The 14,791-nt window shown below is 42.8% G+C and overlaps 2 protein-coding genes across 8 annotated transcripts in view; one reads left to right on the top strand and one right to left on the bottom strand.

Moving 5' to 3' along the window:
* The window catches only part of rgs19 (regulator of G protein signaling 19), a 23,493-nt gene extending 13,937 nt beyond the window's left edge, over positions 1-9,556 (top strand). For 5 of the 7 annotated variants that reach the window (XM_029505988.1, XM_029505990.1, XM_029505992.1 and 2 more), the window contains 4 exons: positions 317-489; positions 1,745-1,843; positions 2,020-2,254; positions 4,164-6,688. In XM_029505988.1, the coding sequence (XP_029361848.1) occupies positions 317-489; positions 1,745-1,843; positions 2,020-2,254; positions 4,164-4,352 (696 nt within the window). In that variant the 3' untranslated portion in view covers positions 4,353-6,688. Of the gene's footprint in view, positions 1-316; positions 490-1,744; positions 1,844-2,019; positions 2,255-4,163; positions 6,689-7,549 lie in introns of those variants that run through there. The other 2 variants (XR_003840911.1, XM_029505989.1) reach the window with 2 other exon arrangements.
* Positions 9,217-14,791, bottom strand: tcea2 (transcription elongation factor A (SII), 2). Its single transcript, XM_029505987.1, has 10 exons — positions 14,609-14,791; positions 13,168-13,230; positions 12,906-13,011; positions 12,402-12,501; positions 12,164-12,318; positions 11,713-11,769; positions 11,225-11,379; positions 10,838-10,984; positions 10,686-10,757; positions 9,217-9,641 (listed from the first exon to the last, which is right to left on the bottom strand). Exons 1-10 carry the CDS (start codon positions 14,675-14,677, stop codon positions 9,633-9,635), a joined length of 933 nt encoding a protein of 310 aa, XP_029361847.1. The 5' UTR covers positions 14,678-14,791; the 3' UTR covers positions 9,217-9,632.

The raw sequence follows: 14,791 nt of genomic DNA, 5'->3' as shown, positions 1-14,791 counted from the left end.
CTAAACAAGTTTCTGTGGAATCGGTACTTTGCTGATAAATATTCTGCTTCACTGAGTTGTTTATGACCTCCTGCGTAAAAATGCTAATTTACAAATACAGATAGAAGTGACATCCCTCACAGAAGAACAGACATTTCCTCTTTAAACTTCCCGGATGGGTTTGTTAAATCGCCTGTTCGTCGAAATTATTTATTATATCCCGAAAAGGCAAAAGGAATTTGAGAGTAATTACAGAACTTAATCCAACATCAATCATCCGAGCTCGACCTCCGATGTGGGAAAAAGCAAAAGGAGTTAAAACACTCTCTCTCTCCAGTACACAGGTCCGATCCCGGCCGAGCGAGGGGGTGAGCTGGCCATGGGGGGAGGTCGCAGCGAGACCTCGGCCCTGAGCGGGACAGGAGGGGGGCGGGGCGTGACCACTACCCAGAATTCCCAGCGGCCCAATGCCTGCTGCTTCTGCTGGTGCTGCTGTTGCAGCTGCTCGTGGTAAGAGTTACACACACATTACACACTGCGTTCACACAAATCAAAGCTTGTATGTGCGACAAGCTGGATGAGAGCAGCTCTGTGTTAAAAAAATAAATGAATTAAAATGACACAACATCAACACAACTTTGTCGTTGTTGGACAATTGTTTGTGTTGAGTTGATCAGATTTACGGGTCTGCAGGCAGCATTAATGTTGTCGATCTTTTGTTGTGTTTGTGTGAAGTTATCATCGAGCTTTTCCTCGTAAAAATTTGATCCGCTTTTTTACGCGGTGCTCTATATTTGGACGGACAGACAGATGGTGAAGAAGAGAACTCCCAAAACTGCACGCCGTTTGGTGACATCATCCTGCGCTGTGTTTTTTATTGTTTTGATGAAGTTACTTCCTGAACGTTGAAAGGATTCACTCACGTTGTCGTGTTGAGCAACGAGGGAAAACTGACCAGTCACGCTTCTTTCTGCTTTCACTTCCTGTTTAGCCTCCGTACGAATTGTTAAGCATCAGCTACTGCTGTTTCCAGGGTTCATTTGTGAGTTTTTCTGGTTTCTAATAAAAATCGAGAAAGTCAACACTTAAAAAACTTCTTTTAGTCTATGGGAAAATGTCCCTTCTCCTCCCTTATCTTGAAGTCTATGGGAAAATGCCCCTCCTCCTCCTCCTCTCTGATGAGTTTATATTCTCAGTCTCTAGTTTACAATCTTCAACACAACATGATGTTCATTTTTTAAATGAGGGAAAGGGGAGGGGTTAGGGGGCGGGGCTACTGTGTGACTGACAGACTGACGCTTGGCGTGTACAGGGCTGCAAAGAGAGAATGTCACAGAACTCCGGAGTTATTTCTTTTGTAATATCTGTCTATAAACACACACACACAGGAATACACAACACACAGCTGCTGGTAATCACACACACAGTGAGCCTTAGTCAGCCAGGAGCTGTACAGTGATTAGGTCTCTTTAGTTCCCACAGGGGAGCTAATTATTTATAGCGCTCGCTGTCTTTCTCTATTTTCACACACATACACGCGCACGCACACACACACACACACACACACACACACACACACAGGACCTGTAACTCCTACTTTACTCAGCTGTTAACATAACTGTGGTTATTGGTGTCATTAAAAGAGACAGTGACATCGTTACGGCTCTGAGAGGAATTACTCTCCTGTCAGCTGTGTGCGTCTGTGTGCGCCTGTGTGTGTCTGTGTGTGTGCGCTTCCTGTCTGAAAGCCGTTTTATCATGTCAGTCTCACTGTCAGGAATGAAGAGGAGCGGCGGAGGCGGAGAAGGAGGAAGAGGATATCACAGGACACCAAGATGGACGCCATACCAAACTGTGAAGCTTGGTGAGTTTTCAACTCGGGCCGCATGCTCGTTTTCTTCTGGCCCAGAATACCGACCGGTGCCGGCACCAAATGTGGCCCAAATACAGCAGGGCTGTCAGATGATGCTCTTTGGATTATTATTACAGTGAGCTAGAATAGGACGACTCCATGACTGTTCCCTGCTTTTCCATCCTCAGCACCAAACCCTCAGTGGAGGAGATCCGGCTCTGGTCTCAGTCCTTCGAAAAGCTGATGAGGAACCCGGCCGGCCGGAACGTCTTTCGAGAGTTCCTGCGGACGGAGTACAGCGAGGAGAACATGCTGTTCTGGCTGGCCTGCGAAGACCTCAAGCAGGAAATCAACAAGAGCGCTGTCGAGGAGAAAGCACGCTCCATCTACGAGGACTATATTTCTATATTGTCGCCAAAAGAGGTAAGTCAGCCTGCTGAAAGCCGAATTGTTGTTGTCAATCTTGTTCTCATCGTTAATGTCTGCGTTCAGGAAAAAAAAAAAAAAACAGCACCAGACTTCAAAGACGCAAGAAAACAGGAAATAAGAAATAGGAAGTTCGGCATTTTAACCGAAAAGGGGAAATTTTATTCAAATCTCAGAAGGGAAAGTCAAAAAACAAATTAAAGTCAAACTTGTTTTGAAGGAGTTTGAGTGTGTGAGTGACTCTTTTCAGGTGGAATTCCTTTCTGTTCTCCCGTGAGGCCGTTTGTGTCCATATAACAGAAGCATTTAGTGCTTTTGTTGACTTATTAGACGTGGCGATGTGTGCCGTGATGTCAGATCAGCTGCCGCTCGCTTCATTCAGCTCTGTGTGTGTTTACAATGAGCCAGTTAGCTGCTATAAACGATCTGAGAAACAGATCCATGATCAGCTCAGACCCCTCCACCAACCCAAATTATGTCCCATCATGCATTGCGTTCCCGATAAAGCGGGGTGAGGCCATTTTTCAGTGACTTGGCTGAATATTTGCCGAAGTAGAACTGAGGATGAGCGACTGAGTCAGTCTGATTAGATCCTGGTGCTCAAAGGTCAAAGGTCAAGGTCACAGCAACCTCATGAAACACGCTATCAGATCATCAACACGACCTCTCGGGAATGTCTCAGGAATTTTTTTTTTTTTTTTACCATGAGCTGATTAGAGTTTGGTGGCCCAAGGTCAAAGGTGAACACAAACACACAAAGACTAACTGTTACTGGCAGAAGTGGACAAACCACAAGGCAGTAATTTGAGTTTCTCCTGGGAAATGGGGACAGCATTGTCTGCTTAACTGCTATTTTTAACTGTGTGTGTGTGTGTGTTTGTGTTCAACAGCGCTTGCTTTATTTAGCTTCAGTGCTCAAGGCTTGTCAGGCTCCATCACTGGAGTGTGCACACATGTTTAGACCCTGGTGTGTTTAGGCTTTTCTGCAGGTATGTTAGTGTGTGTGTGTAAAGTGTTTACATGCTGCTCTCATCACCTTCTGGCTGTGAAGGCTTTTTATAGAAACGCACTAAAATACGGAGATATCCTGACGTGAGCGTTTGGCAGAGAAGATGCATGCCTGACTGTCTGGTTGCATGTCTGACCTTGGTACGATGCCTATCTGTGTGTGTGTGTGTGTGTCTTTCCTAAATTAGAGCGGAGGGAAAACATGACAGAAAGATTGCCGTCCTATAAATACCTCCTTGTGCTGTAGTAGCATGTGTGTGTCGCAGTAACAGCTAAAGTGTATTCAGTGAAGTTTATTAACAAAAAACTAAAGTTGGAGACCAAAACAGCTGTTAAAGTTGGACATTCGGACGTGTTTTCTATAAATAGACATAAAATGAACCAGCAGCTGTTTCATGGATTGATTTCCTGGTTCTGAATTGTGACTATTTCCTGAAACAGATCGTCCGACTTTTTACAGACGACATAATTGTTAGCTGTCGTTGTTTTCTGTCCTCGTCACTTTAGCTTCTACTGTTGGGCAACAAATGTTTTTGGAAGTTTGATTTAAAATGAACGAAACCAAACCTGATCTGGTAGTTTAGTAGTTGCAACTTATTCTTTCGTGGTGCTGAAAACTGAGATGGGCCCGCCTAGGTATCGGGATTTATTTCATTTTTTACACGGAGCTTGGGCAATAACAGTTGATTTCCACTCTGAAAGAGTAAATTTTGACATTTCTTTCAAATTATCGACACCGAAGAAGCTTCACAACTTCCTGTGTCGCAACCATCCTGACAACGACACATCCCTGTTACACAAAAGTGGAATTTTCTATGACGGAAATGTTGTGTGCAGTTTGTGTTTGTGTGTCTGTCTCGTTAAAAAGCCTTTTAATGCCCCCCCCTCTCCCCTCCAGGTGAGTCTGGACGCCTGGGTCCGGGAGGTGATCAACAGGAAGATGCAGGAGCCGACGCCGCACACGTTCGAAGACGCCCAGCTGCAGATCTACACGCTGATGCACAGGGACTCCTACCCACGATTCCTTTCCTCCAACATCTACAAGTCGCTCACTCACGGCGGCTCACGTACCTCCTCCGAATCCTAGTCCACCGTCCTGGTCCCGGTCCGCCCCCGGTCCGCGATGCCAGACCGTTTCACCCCGTCCCTCGCAGGTCCTCCTCAGTTCACATCTCCTTTTCTCCGATCACTGCCAAGACTGTCTCCCCCTGCGTCATTTCCTCAACTTCCCTCTCTTCTTATCTCCATGTGACTCCGTCTATTCTGCCTTTCTTCACATTTAATCTTCTTTTTCCCTCCTTCCTGTGCGGTTCAGAGGAAAGTGTCTTGAAAGGCCCTCAAAGACAAAAATACAAAAAAGGGTCGTGAAACCCTTAACGTCTGAAATATAAAACGTTCTCATCGTTATGAGAAAAGGAAGAAAAAGCGATTGAATTCAGTTCATTTTTCAAAGCCAGAATATTTCAGTGGAATTCAGTTAATATGAATTAGTTACAGCGTGAAGTGTCGTCAGGATATGGCATTTTAATTCAAATTTAAAGGGGCTTATTATGACGTGAGCTCAGTGAAGGCAGCGATGGCGTCTGATCAAAAATTAGAAATAACAATACCATTAAAAAGTTGGATTCGAAGGGTCCAGAAGAAAAGTTAAGGGTCCCTGTAATTATTATTAAATGTTCAGTCACTTCTCCTCTAACTGTCCTGAAATCCTGTCTGTCCTTCTGTTTCCAACCATTTCCTGGTTTTTCCCCTCCGGACGGTCTGGGATGTGGAAGTTTTTCTTTTGTTGGATATCGTCTGCTGTTACGTGGAGATGGACGTATTATTTGGGAGATTTTAATGCATTTCAAGGGGAGGAATATTTTTCTGTGCCATGGATGGATTCTTTTTTCTTTTCTTTTTTTTTTTACCAGTTTGTCCTGCCCCCCTTTGTGACTGTCCAATCACCTTAAAGAACCAATTAAAGGTGGACGTCCTCCCGCTTTGTTTTTTATCCTTCGGTTTGTTAGAAAGGCAAAAAGAAAAGACTGAAGCCGGCTCGTTCTTCGTCTTTCTCTTTTCTTTTTCTCCCTTTCAACTGGAAAACCCAGGGTGCTCGACAAACGAGGGAAAAACGTCACTCCTTTTTGTTTTTGCTGTTTGTTTCTCCCCCCCTCGTTTCACTGGATGAATCATTTCGCTCCTGTGATAAGCAAGCAAACAAACAGACAAACCCACGGACGGATGGATGTCTTCTTCCTTCCAACTACTGATTTACAAACAGACGAGACGTTTATTTTTTAAGAGAAAACTATGAGGAACATTTGAATTCTGTTGGTTTTGTTTCGTTTTTCCCGTTTGCTCCCGTTCCCGGACGTTTTGTTAGAAGAGGAGAATTCCTCCGAGGCTGTACTGAACCCCACCCGGAGCAACAACACAGACACTGCAATAAAACACTGGAGTTCAGAAAGACACGCAAACACACACACACAAACATTCACTAAAGTTGTGTTACTATACTTTTGGGCTCCTTTCAATAACAATTTCTTCCCAACCAAACCATCAATTCTTAGAAACATATGTTGACTAAATGAACGAAAGGCGTTAACGAGTAAGTGACGAAGCAATAATTCTTATTTTTATTATTATTATTATTTAATACCAGCCACCATGGACACATGGCATTACTTAAAATATTGAATTGTTTAACCGTATTTAGTGCAAAATATGGGCTAAAAATAAACTTTTACACCCTTTAAGTGTTTTTATGAGACAAAATTGACCAACATCTTCTCCAGGTTGAAAATATATACAAATGAAAACAAACTAATTTTTCTTCTCAGAAAGCTAAATTCTCAGATTGCACTGAGACAAAGGATCCATCAACATTTTCGGCATTTATATGTGGACATAAATATAACTGTCACTCTCCTCCAGCTACGACTGCAGTGAAACATTTGTTGCGTTCATTTATGACGAACGTTAACGTAATTACTGTTTCCATTCAGACCATCAAAGCCGTTGCTACTGAAAAAACTATTTTCAGAAATGTGGAGAGAAAAGTAAAAGACCAATATTTCTTTACTTAAGGTCTATATTCTCCCAATAAATATGGTAACACAACACACACAGGCACACACAGACACAGACACACACACCAGGGTGGCCTACCTGGGCACTGCTGCTGCTGACCTCTGCCTTTGTGACCTCTCACCTTTGACCTCACCACTGTCCGTCGTCCTGTCGGGACGCCTGCTCCTGATTGGCAGCAGGAGGCCGCAGGGATGATCCGTGGTTGGTCGATTCAGGAAGGGGAGTGGGAGGAAATCCCAGGTGCAAAAAAAATAAATGATATATATATATATATATATAATGACAAACAACTATTGAAAAAAAAAATTATATATATAGGGGAAAAAAGATTATACCTACTATGTGAGATTGGATGCTAACAGCCAGTGGTGGATGGGAAATGTAGTTTGAGGAAGAAAAGACAACAGATTTCAAAAGAAAAAGGAAAAAGAAGATGCCTAGGTCTTAACCGGACTGGTCGCTCAGAATGCATTTAACTTAGTATTGTTAATGTTATTTATTTTATATTTTGTTAAAACTGTGATTTTAATTGTACAAATATAAACAAAAACCCTTGAACATCCAACGAGAAGCTGCTTCATTCGTTCGTTTTGTGTTTTTCTTTCATCTTCGGCGACAGCTTGGGTCCATTTTTTTTAGAAAGGAAGAATAATGATGTATTATTTAATATTGGAGGCAGCTTTTTATTGGATAGCTAAATATTTAAAGGAGCGGTGATGTAAACAGGCAGAAAACAGAAGGAGCTCTTTATTAGTATTATAAATTGGAACAGTTAGCTTCGTCAGTGCAGTCTGAGCTTTGCTGTCGCTGCTCCCGACAGTCATGTCAGTCAGTCATGGGAAAACAGAGGAATGAATGACTTTTTGGCTGCTTAGGGCTTCCATACTGTTAGCATAACATGCTAAAATGTTTTTGCTTTCTTTATTTCTTGTCTTCTGGCAGAAAAGCCATTCAACAATAGTAATATCTAAAAGCTAAAAGCTCAGCTGCTGTAGTTTTTAAAGACGTTCCTGTCGATCAATCGGCCACTTTAAGGTTGAAGGTACAGATACTTTTTTTTTTTTTTTCAGTAAAAAGCTGGAAAAGAACGGCTTCAAATTGCTTCAGATGTTTGTTAGCTTTGTTATCTCTGTTAGCGTTCGGCTCCTTTTAGGCTGCTGCCAAACTCTGCAGATCTAAATTCTAATAAGTCTGAATTTTTCTTTTCGTCAGATATGACCCAAACGAGCCGGTCGGGTCCGGCCATGTTTCTCTTCAGTCGTCCGGGGATTCTGTCTGAACCAGGTGACCTCGGCCTGTTTTCCATCCAGGAAGGAGGAGACCAAACAGATCCTGGTCTCACTCAGACCCAGAGTCCTTCCTCTCTCTCATGCTCATGTATGGAAAGAGCTCAGCGGTGTTTCCACAACAAACACAACAGGAGCTTTCTCTGCTCCGCTTTCTCACCCCTTCTCAGCACCTCTGTCAACAAACGCTCGCCGCCGGCATCGTTCGGAAAACCTATTTTTCTTTTTAGTCTCGCTTGTGATTTATTTTTTATTTCTTTTTTCAGGCAGAACTCTGGCTCAGGTGACACGCTGTTTACATTTTTTGTGGATTTAACACCAAACTTGACTCGGCGCTGGAATCTGCACATTTTAATGAGGTTTCATTTACGTTGTTTAAATTAAAGACGTGTCAGAAGTTTAAAGCCTGAAAATCTAAAAATAAAAAGGACAAAACTGATTTAAAAGAAATGAATAATATAAGAAACAGTGATATAAATATATTATTTATAATATTGATCAAAGTTTAGTCTTTGAAGCAAAAACAAACCAAATTTCTGCAATTTCTATTTCACCCATTGTCGAATTTATATTCTACTAATTCAATGCATACAGAAAGTTTTCAGACCTTTTCAAGTTTCTGTTTCAGACTCAAATGGATTCACTTTTTTCTCATTAATCTACACACAATAGCAAAAACGGAAATGTCCCATTTCTGTTAGTGTTCTGTTTATCAAAGGGCCACTTGATTGGAGTTGACCTGCATCTAATTCAGTTCATTGGACGTAATTAGGAAAGACACACCGCTGTTGGAGTGAAAATGAAGCTGTGAGGTCGGGACAAAGGTCCAAGAGCTGTGAGAAAGGAGTGTGTCAAGATCCGGAGAAAGATGGAGGGGCGTTTCTGCGTCACTGGAGCCGAGCAGCCGCCATCATTCTGAAATGGAAGAGATTTAGAGCAACCAGCAGTCCTTCTAGATCTTCACATCACTGCAAGTCTCCCCCAGTCAGGTGTTTTCTAACCCTAACCCAGAGGTCGTTCCACGCCAAGAGACAACAGTCCGCCGGGAGTTTGGCCAAAAAGCACCTGAAGGACTCAGAGGATGGAGGGAAACCCTGAGTGGATCTCAGACTGAGGTGAAAGCTTTTAAATTTCAACGAGACAACCACCCAAAGAAAACAGCGGGGAAAAGTCCCAGTCTGGATCCAGCCAGAGTCCGGACCTGAACCCAACAGAGTATCTCTGCGCACCAACGCCGCTGAAGGTCTGAATGATTATGTTGTGCAGTATTGTGTAGATTTTAGGTCGACTCTGAAATGCAACACAATGTGGAAAACTTTAAAGGGCCTGAAAACTTTCTGTATGGGCTGAATATCCTGAGATGATTTATCATTTATCAACACATGGAAATACGTTCATATCAATAAAAAAGGAGGTCGGGTAATAAAACAGCTTAAACAAACACCAAATGGCACAAAAACACATTTTAGATGAACACAAACAGAAAAATTAGAGTTGTATTAACATGAATTCATTCACTTTGACCCCCATTTGTTTTACAGTGAAGTGAGGAATCATTAGCAACGTTTCAAAACATTAACTGGCTCAAACGTACGATAGCTTCAGCATTGGTGACCGTTCCTGCAGATGTATGTGAAGACACGACGATACAAAACAACCTGACAATGAACGCTCTTCATTCGATACCAACTTTAATAGAAATGGCAAAATGATTTGGCTGCAAACGTAGCAAATAAAGGCACATCCACTGCTTCCACAAGGCATAAATGTGATTTAAATTTGGCTCTCAGCTTCACCTAGCATAAGAAATAAACTGTGTTCCGTACAAACAAAATGAAATCAATAGACGACATCAACTAGCATATTTTCTCCAAATATATTACAGCTTTTAGTTTAATTTATATTTCTATAAAAAGAAATGTCACATAAAAAAAATAAATAAATCAATGTTTGAATCCAAATTCAATTCACTTTAGTTTGCTTCATGATGGAATATACACACATCCTCTTCAACAGAACTGAAAACAAAGAGAAAGATGGTTTTAAAAAGAGGCAGAAAATTAAAATCATCTTCGTTTTAAATTGGCCATCAGCTATTTTTTTTTTTTTTTAGACCTCTGTGGTGGCGACCAAATCAGAGCGAAAAGCTGCATGTTCACAGTAAACGCTGTGTTTGTGTTCTATCTTCAGATTCTTCCACTTCCCCAAAGCGACAGAAAAACAGCATGATGGAATGAAATAAACCAAAGAAACACTGATTCAGCTTTAATTTTACAGCAAATGAAGCACCTTCGGTTTTACTTCATTCTTTTCTCTGCGTGCCTAAAAAATATTCTGTTTGACTCAGCAAAATGTGAGAAAAGCCTCTTAAAAAAAACAAAAAAGCCAAACAAAAGAGCTCCTGAGTTTAAGAAAATGCATCACGTGGATTTATTTGTGTTTAACTCGCCGGAGCCTCCCTCCACTTTTTTTTTTTTTTTTTTTTTTCAGCCTCTCCCGCTGTCTCAACTTGAACAAAACAAATTAACCAACAGCTTCTCAAAAGAGTTGCTTCACCTTGACCTGAAGCTGGGAGCTAAAAAAGGGAGGGAGGGGGTAAATAATGGGAGAGGAAAGAGACGGATGATCGAGGGAATGTAAAGAAAAGTGGAATAAAATGACGAGCAGGGAAAAGGAAAGCGAAGGGCGGTCTCTGCTTCCATCTTGTGGTAAACATCTGTTAGTGACGCTCAGTTATTTACTTTGTGTCCTACATTTCCCAGGGGGCCTTTCAACAGGAAGGACAATGAAAACTTTTTTTTTTTAATAGAGCTGCTGGAGTGTTTATTTTTTGTAGGTGATCCCAGAAAACTTTAGTTTTAAGTTCCTGCAGTTTGAAAGCCCTTTAAAGGTGAACTTAAAATGAATTATATTCAGTCCTGAATAATAATGTCAGTAAGAAGCTGCTCTGTGGAGAGTTTCAAGTGGAAAAGGCCCTGACTAACGTTACCGATGTTTAGAATTTATATTTCTCGAAAATGGAAAGTTCCTCAATAATAATAGAAATTATAGCAATTTTTTACCTTCCATCGATTTCCACAGCTGTTGCAGTACACAAAGGTTGTCATGGGCTCGTCAGCGCTGCGTGTCTGCACCTACAGCAGACACACAGAGAGAGCTTTCTACAAACACAGGCTTTGTGTGTGTCTTTGTGTGCGTGCGTGCGCGTCCTTACCTGTGTGTACGTGCAGCTCTTTCCGTGACACGCGCTGCAGACGAACATGTCCGTCTCGGTTCCTCCGACCTTCGACAGCTGATGCTCTCTGATGGACTCTTTGGTCAAAGCCTCTCTGATCTGCTTCAGCTCCGCACTTGCCATCTCCTACACAAAGACACACACACACACACACACTTTGAGTCAATTAATTCAATGACATCTGGAGCGTTTTGGTAAGTTGGAAAGTTCCCAGCAGCTAACTGCTTTATGAACGTGCCCAAAATAAAAATATCAGCATTGTGTGTCAGTTCAAAAAGCAGGAAGTGGTCGTTGTGGTGTTTGTGCTAATCATCTCCTTTGGGGGGTCGTAACGGCCTCCATCTATAAAAAAAAACTGCGACCAACCTCGGCTGTCATGCTGGCGATGCGTTGAGGCGAGATGTTCCCGCACAGGACGTTGCGCCGCAGGTCGGGATTCTTCTGGTCCTTCAGGTTTGAGATGCGGCTCCGTAGACGGGTCTTGTACTTCATGTCTGTGGACTTGAACTCCGTGAAGATATGTGAGCACAACCGGCAGTCAAGGACGCACAGTGACACACAACCGAGACGACACCCAGGAACTGAACATCATCAAACTGGTTTTCGATAAAGCTCGGCAGATTTCTTTGGCCACAAATTTAGATTTATATTTGTGTTTTACTGGACTTTAAGAGCTCAGTCAGGCCTTTTTAATGTTGCTCAGTGTTCAGCTGCATATGAAGCCACATTTTACTCTGCAACAACAGTGAAATCCTGCAACTCAGACTCCAGACCAGGTTTTTGTTGGCGAGTGGCTGCCAACAGCGGCCCGAGCCTTTAAATGATACGGATGTGTCGCCAACATGAAAGGATATGCTCTTCGATTTGTGCTGCGAGGTGCTCGCAGTCCACTCCGATGGTCTTGTGGTCATCTGGAACACACACAGTAAAAGCTTTGCACGCAGATTCACTTAAATTTACAAAACCACTGATGGAGAGTAACTCATTCCTAAATTCTACACATTAGTGAGATAATGTGTTTAAACAAATTCCACATTTCCTGCCAGTTGATCAGTTGGTATTAAGATCATTCTCCTTTAGGAGTAAATCAACACTTCTGACATTCAAACTCAGGGATCACTTCCTAACTGTCCTCTCAGAGCTTTCTGGCCTTCAGCACGAGCTCCGGTCGTGTGGCGACACCTGAGGATTCTGTGACCGCCTCTCGCTCGAGCGTGATGCGGAAGTATAAATGGAGAACGTGTGCAGCTGTGATCCAGAGACATTCTACTTCCTGTCTGAACAAAACATCAAACATCACGTCACCGTCTGTCTGCAGCGCCGCCACCAGCAGCTCTCGACACTTGTTCCGCACGCTGTCGGCGGTGACGGGGGCCGGCGGGAAGGAGGTGACCTGGGAGGGGAGGGCAGGAGCGTTGGGGGACGTCGGGGTGGTGGGGATCTCCCCGGACTTCTTCATGCTGAGGAGGAAGAGGAGACGTGAGGGAGACGCAGAGAACGAGAAGAAACGAGTCTTTGGTGATGTCATCAGTGTGAGACGGACCTTTTCTCGCCGCTGCCGCAGTCTTTGGAGGTGGAAGACGACCTCAGTGGAGAGCCGTCCTTCTTCTTCTTCTCCTCCTCCGATTTGCCCTCCGACCCATCTGGGGGATGACCAGCAGAAGGACAAACGCACAACATCATGCCTTTGGTTCACACGTCAACAAACAAAAGTTAAAAAGTGAAAATCAGAGGTGAGAAGAGAAAAACCTGCTAAATCTTAATCTGTTTACACTCAGTTGACCTGAATTACTGTGTTATTCATCACTATAGCACATCCATGTCCCTTTAGTTCGAATTCATTTAGAGAATGCAGTTTTTTCTGATGAAGTCACAGTGAAGTTAACGAACGATCTCATTGCTTCATTTTATCTTCAGAAATATTCAACTTCAATTGCGTCGTAATTAGTCGAGGTTTTACTGAAACGTTTCCCAGATTCACATGTGGTTTTTCATTTTCTTTGAAAACGGCTCACAGAGATGAAAGCCAAACAGAAAACAAACACACCCAGCAGTTTCTTCCACGACTTGATGAGAGTCTTGGCCAGAGTCTGAACGTCTTCGTCCGAGCTCAGCTTCCTCACCGCGTTCACCGACATCCCGACTCTGGTGGACTGTCGACAGAGAAGAAGAACCGGAGCTGATGTGTTTTTCCTCTTTGTCACACAGACTCTGACGGAGAGAGAGCTCGGCAGCGATTCTAAAATATTTAGTCTTTAGCTCAACAGGAAGCAGAGTGCTGAATTTTGTTCCACTCGGTGGGGAGTCACCTGTAGGGTCTCCAGAGACATCTTGATGTTCTTCAGTTCCTGCAGCATGTCGAGTGCACCTTCCTGCAGATACACAAAACGCACAACCGGCTTCTTCATGTCAAATTCTGCAGCACACACACGGAGTCACATTATGTAATCTGTGTCTGCGTTTCTAATGTCAAAGAGAAACAATAATTCGCAGCTTCCTTTCAGTGAGCAGCATTAATTTCACACTATGAAGTCAGCTGGAGGTGTAACACAAATCAGAACCCGCAAACATTACATACACACGTTGACATTCAAGTTGAACAACAATATCGTGCTTTTTCAGTACGTCGCCTCAAAATCTGTCTCCTGCAATTTTAGTTTTGACCCCGTTTCACTGGTCATTTATTGTAATTTTTCTTTTGTTGTTGTTGTTGTTTAATGATGTGATGTGTGTTAATGTGACAACAGCTGCTCAGGACCTGCTCGTTGGATTGGACTGGGTTGCAGCAGCAAAGAGCGCATCATACAAAGACTGAACACACGTCGGACACACAACAATCAACATGCAATCATATAGACAAAAATGATAAATGAATATAAATGTGTTGGCTTGGAGCTCATAGTTTAGTTCAGAAGCTCCAAGCTGAGCTTAAAAATCACCTCAAAAAGAGCTGAACAAAACAACAAAAAGATCCGTCTGTTAAAAACATTCAGCTTCCTCAAGGAGAGCCAAAGGTCAAAGGTCACGCTGTCACGATCAGGTATTTATCCTGGCTGTCCGTCTTCAATCTTTCTTTTATTTCAAAGCATGAGTCATCACTGTTAGATGAAGATGTTGGCCTGCTGCATGGAGGCCAAACTTCAATCACAACCACCTTCGAGGCAAAAACGCTACACGACAATCGTGTCACAGCGTACAACCCAGGGATGATGCAGACAGACACACAAAGTCCTCGTGACTCCAACAACACAAACAAGAAATCAAGAAAATCAGAAAGAAGAAAATCAACATCTGGTTAATTGTATTTAATTCAGAAACATTAGCTTTTTTTTTTTTTTTTTAAAGAAATGCAGCTTTCTGGGTGAATTTGAAGTTTTAAAGTGTCACTTAAACGGACAGTCTCAGATTTCCACCACATCATAAATTCCAAAATGACCGCCTGAAGAGAAACACGTGCAGTCAGTTAAACGGAGAAGATCGAGCAGGATAATTCCCTCCAGGTGTTTGGATTCATCTTTTAGACCAATCAAAACCGAGGAGAGCTTTCTATCCGATTATTTCCTCCGATCAGTAAAAGCAGCATCGATCATTTTGTGCGTAAATCCTCCCGCAAAGAGCGGGAGCGCAAACAGGCTTTCCAGAAATTTCCCCTCCTCCATCAGCAGTTAAAGGTTAAAGCTCCATCACCTGATCATCTCCTCTGTCTTTATTTATTTATTTATTTATTTTTTTGGGAGGAGGGGGACTCACCGTGTTTTTCTTGTGCACCATTTTATCCAGTTTTTTGGCGATGCGCTCCACTTCCTGGTTCTTGGCCATGTTCGTCGGATTTCTGATTCCTGCCGCTCCGATTTTTCTGGTTTCTCTGCAGCGGAGAAAAGCTCCACTGATGTGGAAGCTCTCTGCTCCTGTTTCCTTCTCTCCCAGCTGCTG

This window comes from Echeneis naucrates, chromosome 7, assembly GCF_900963305.1.
Source record: "Echeneis naucrates chromosome 7, fEcheNa1.1, whole genome shotgun sequence".
Classification (NCBI taxonomy): Eukaryota; Metazoa; Chordata; class Actinopteri; order Carangiformes; family Echeneidae; genus Echeneis; species Echeneis naucrates.
This window is presented reverse-complemented; position numbering and strand designations above follow the sequence as displayed.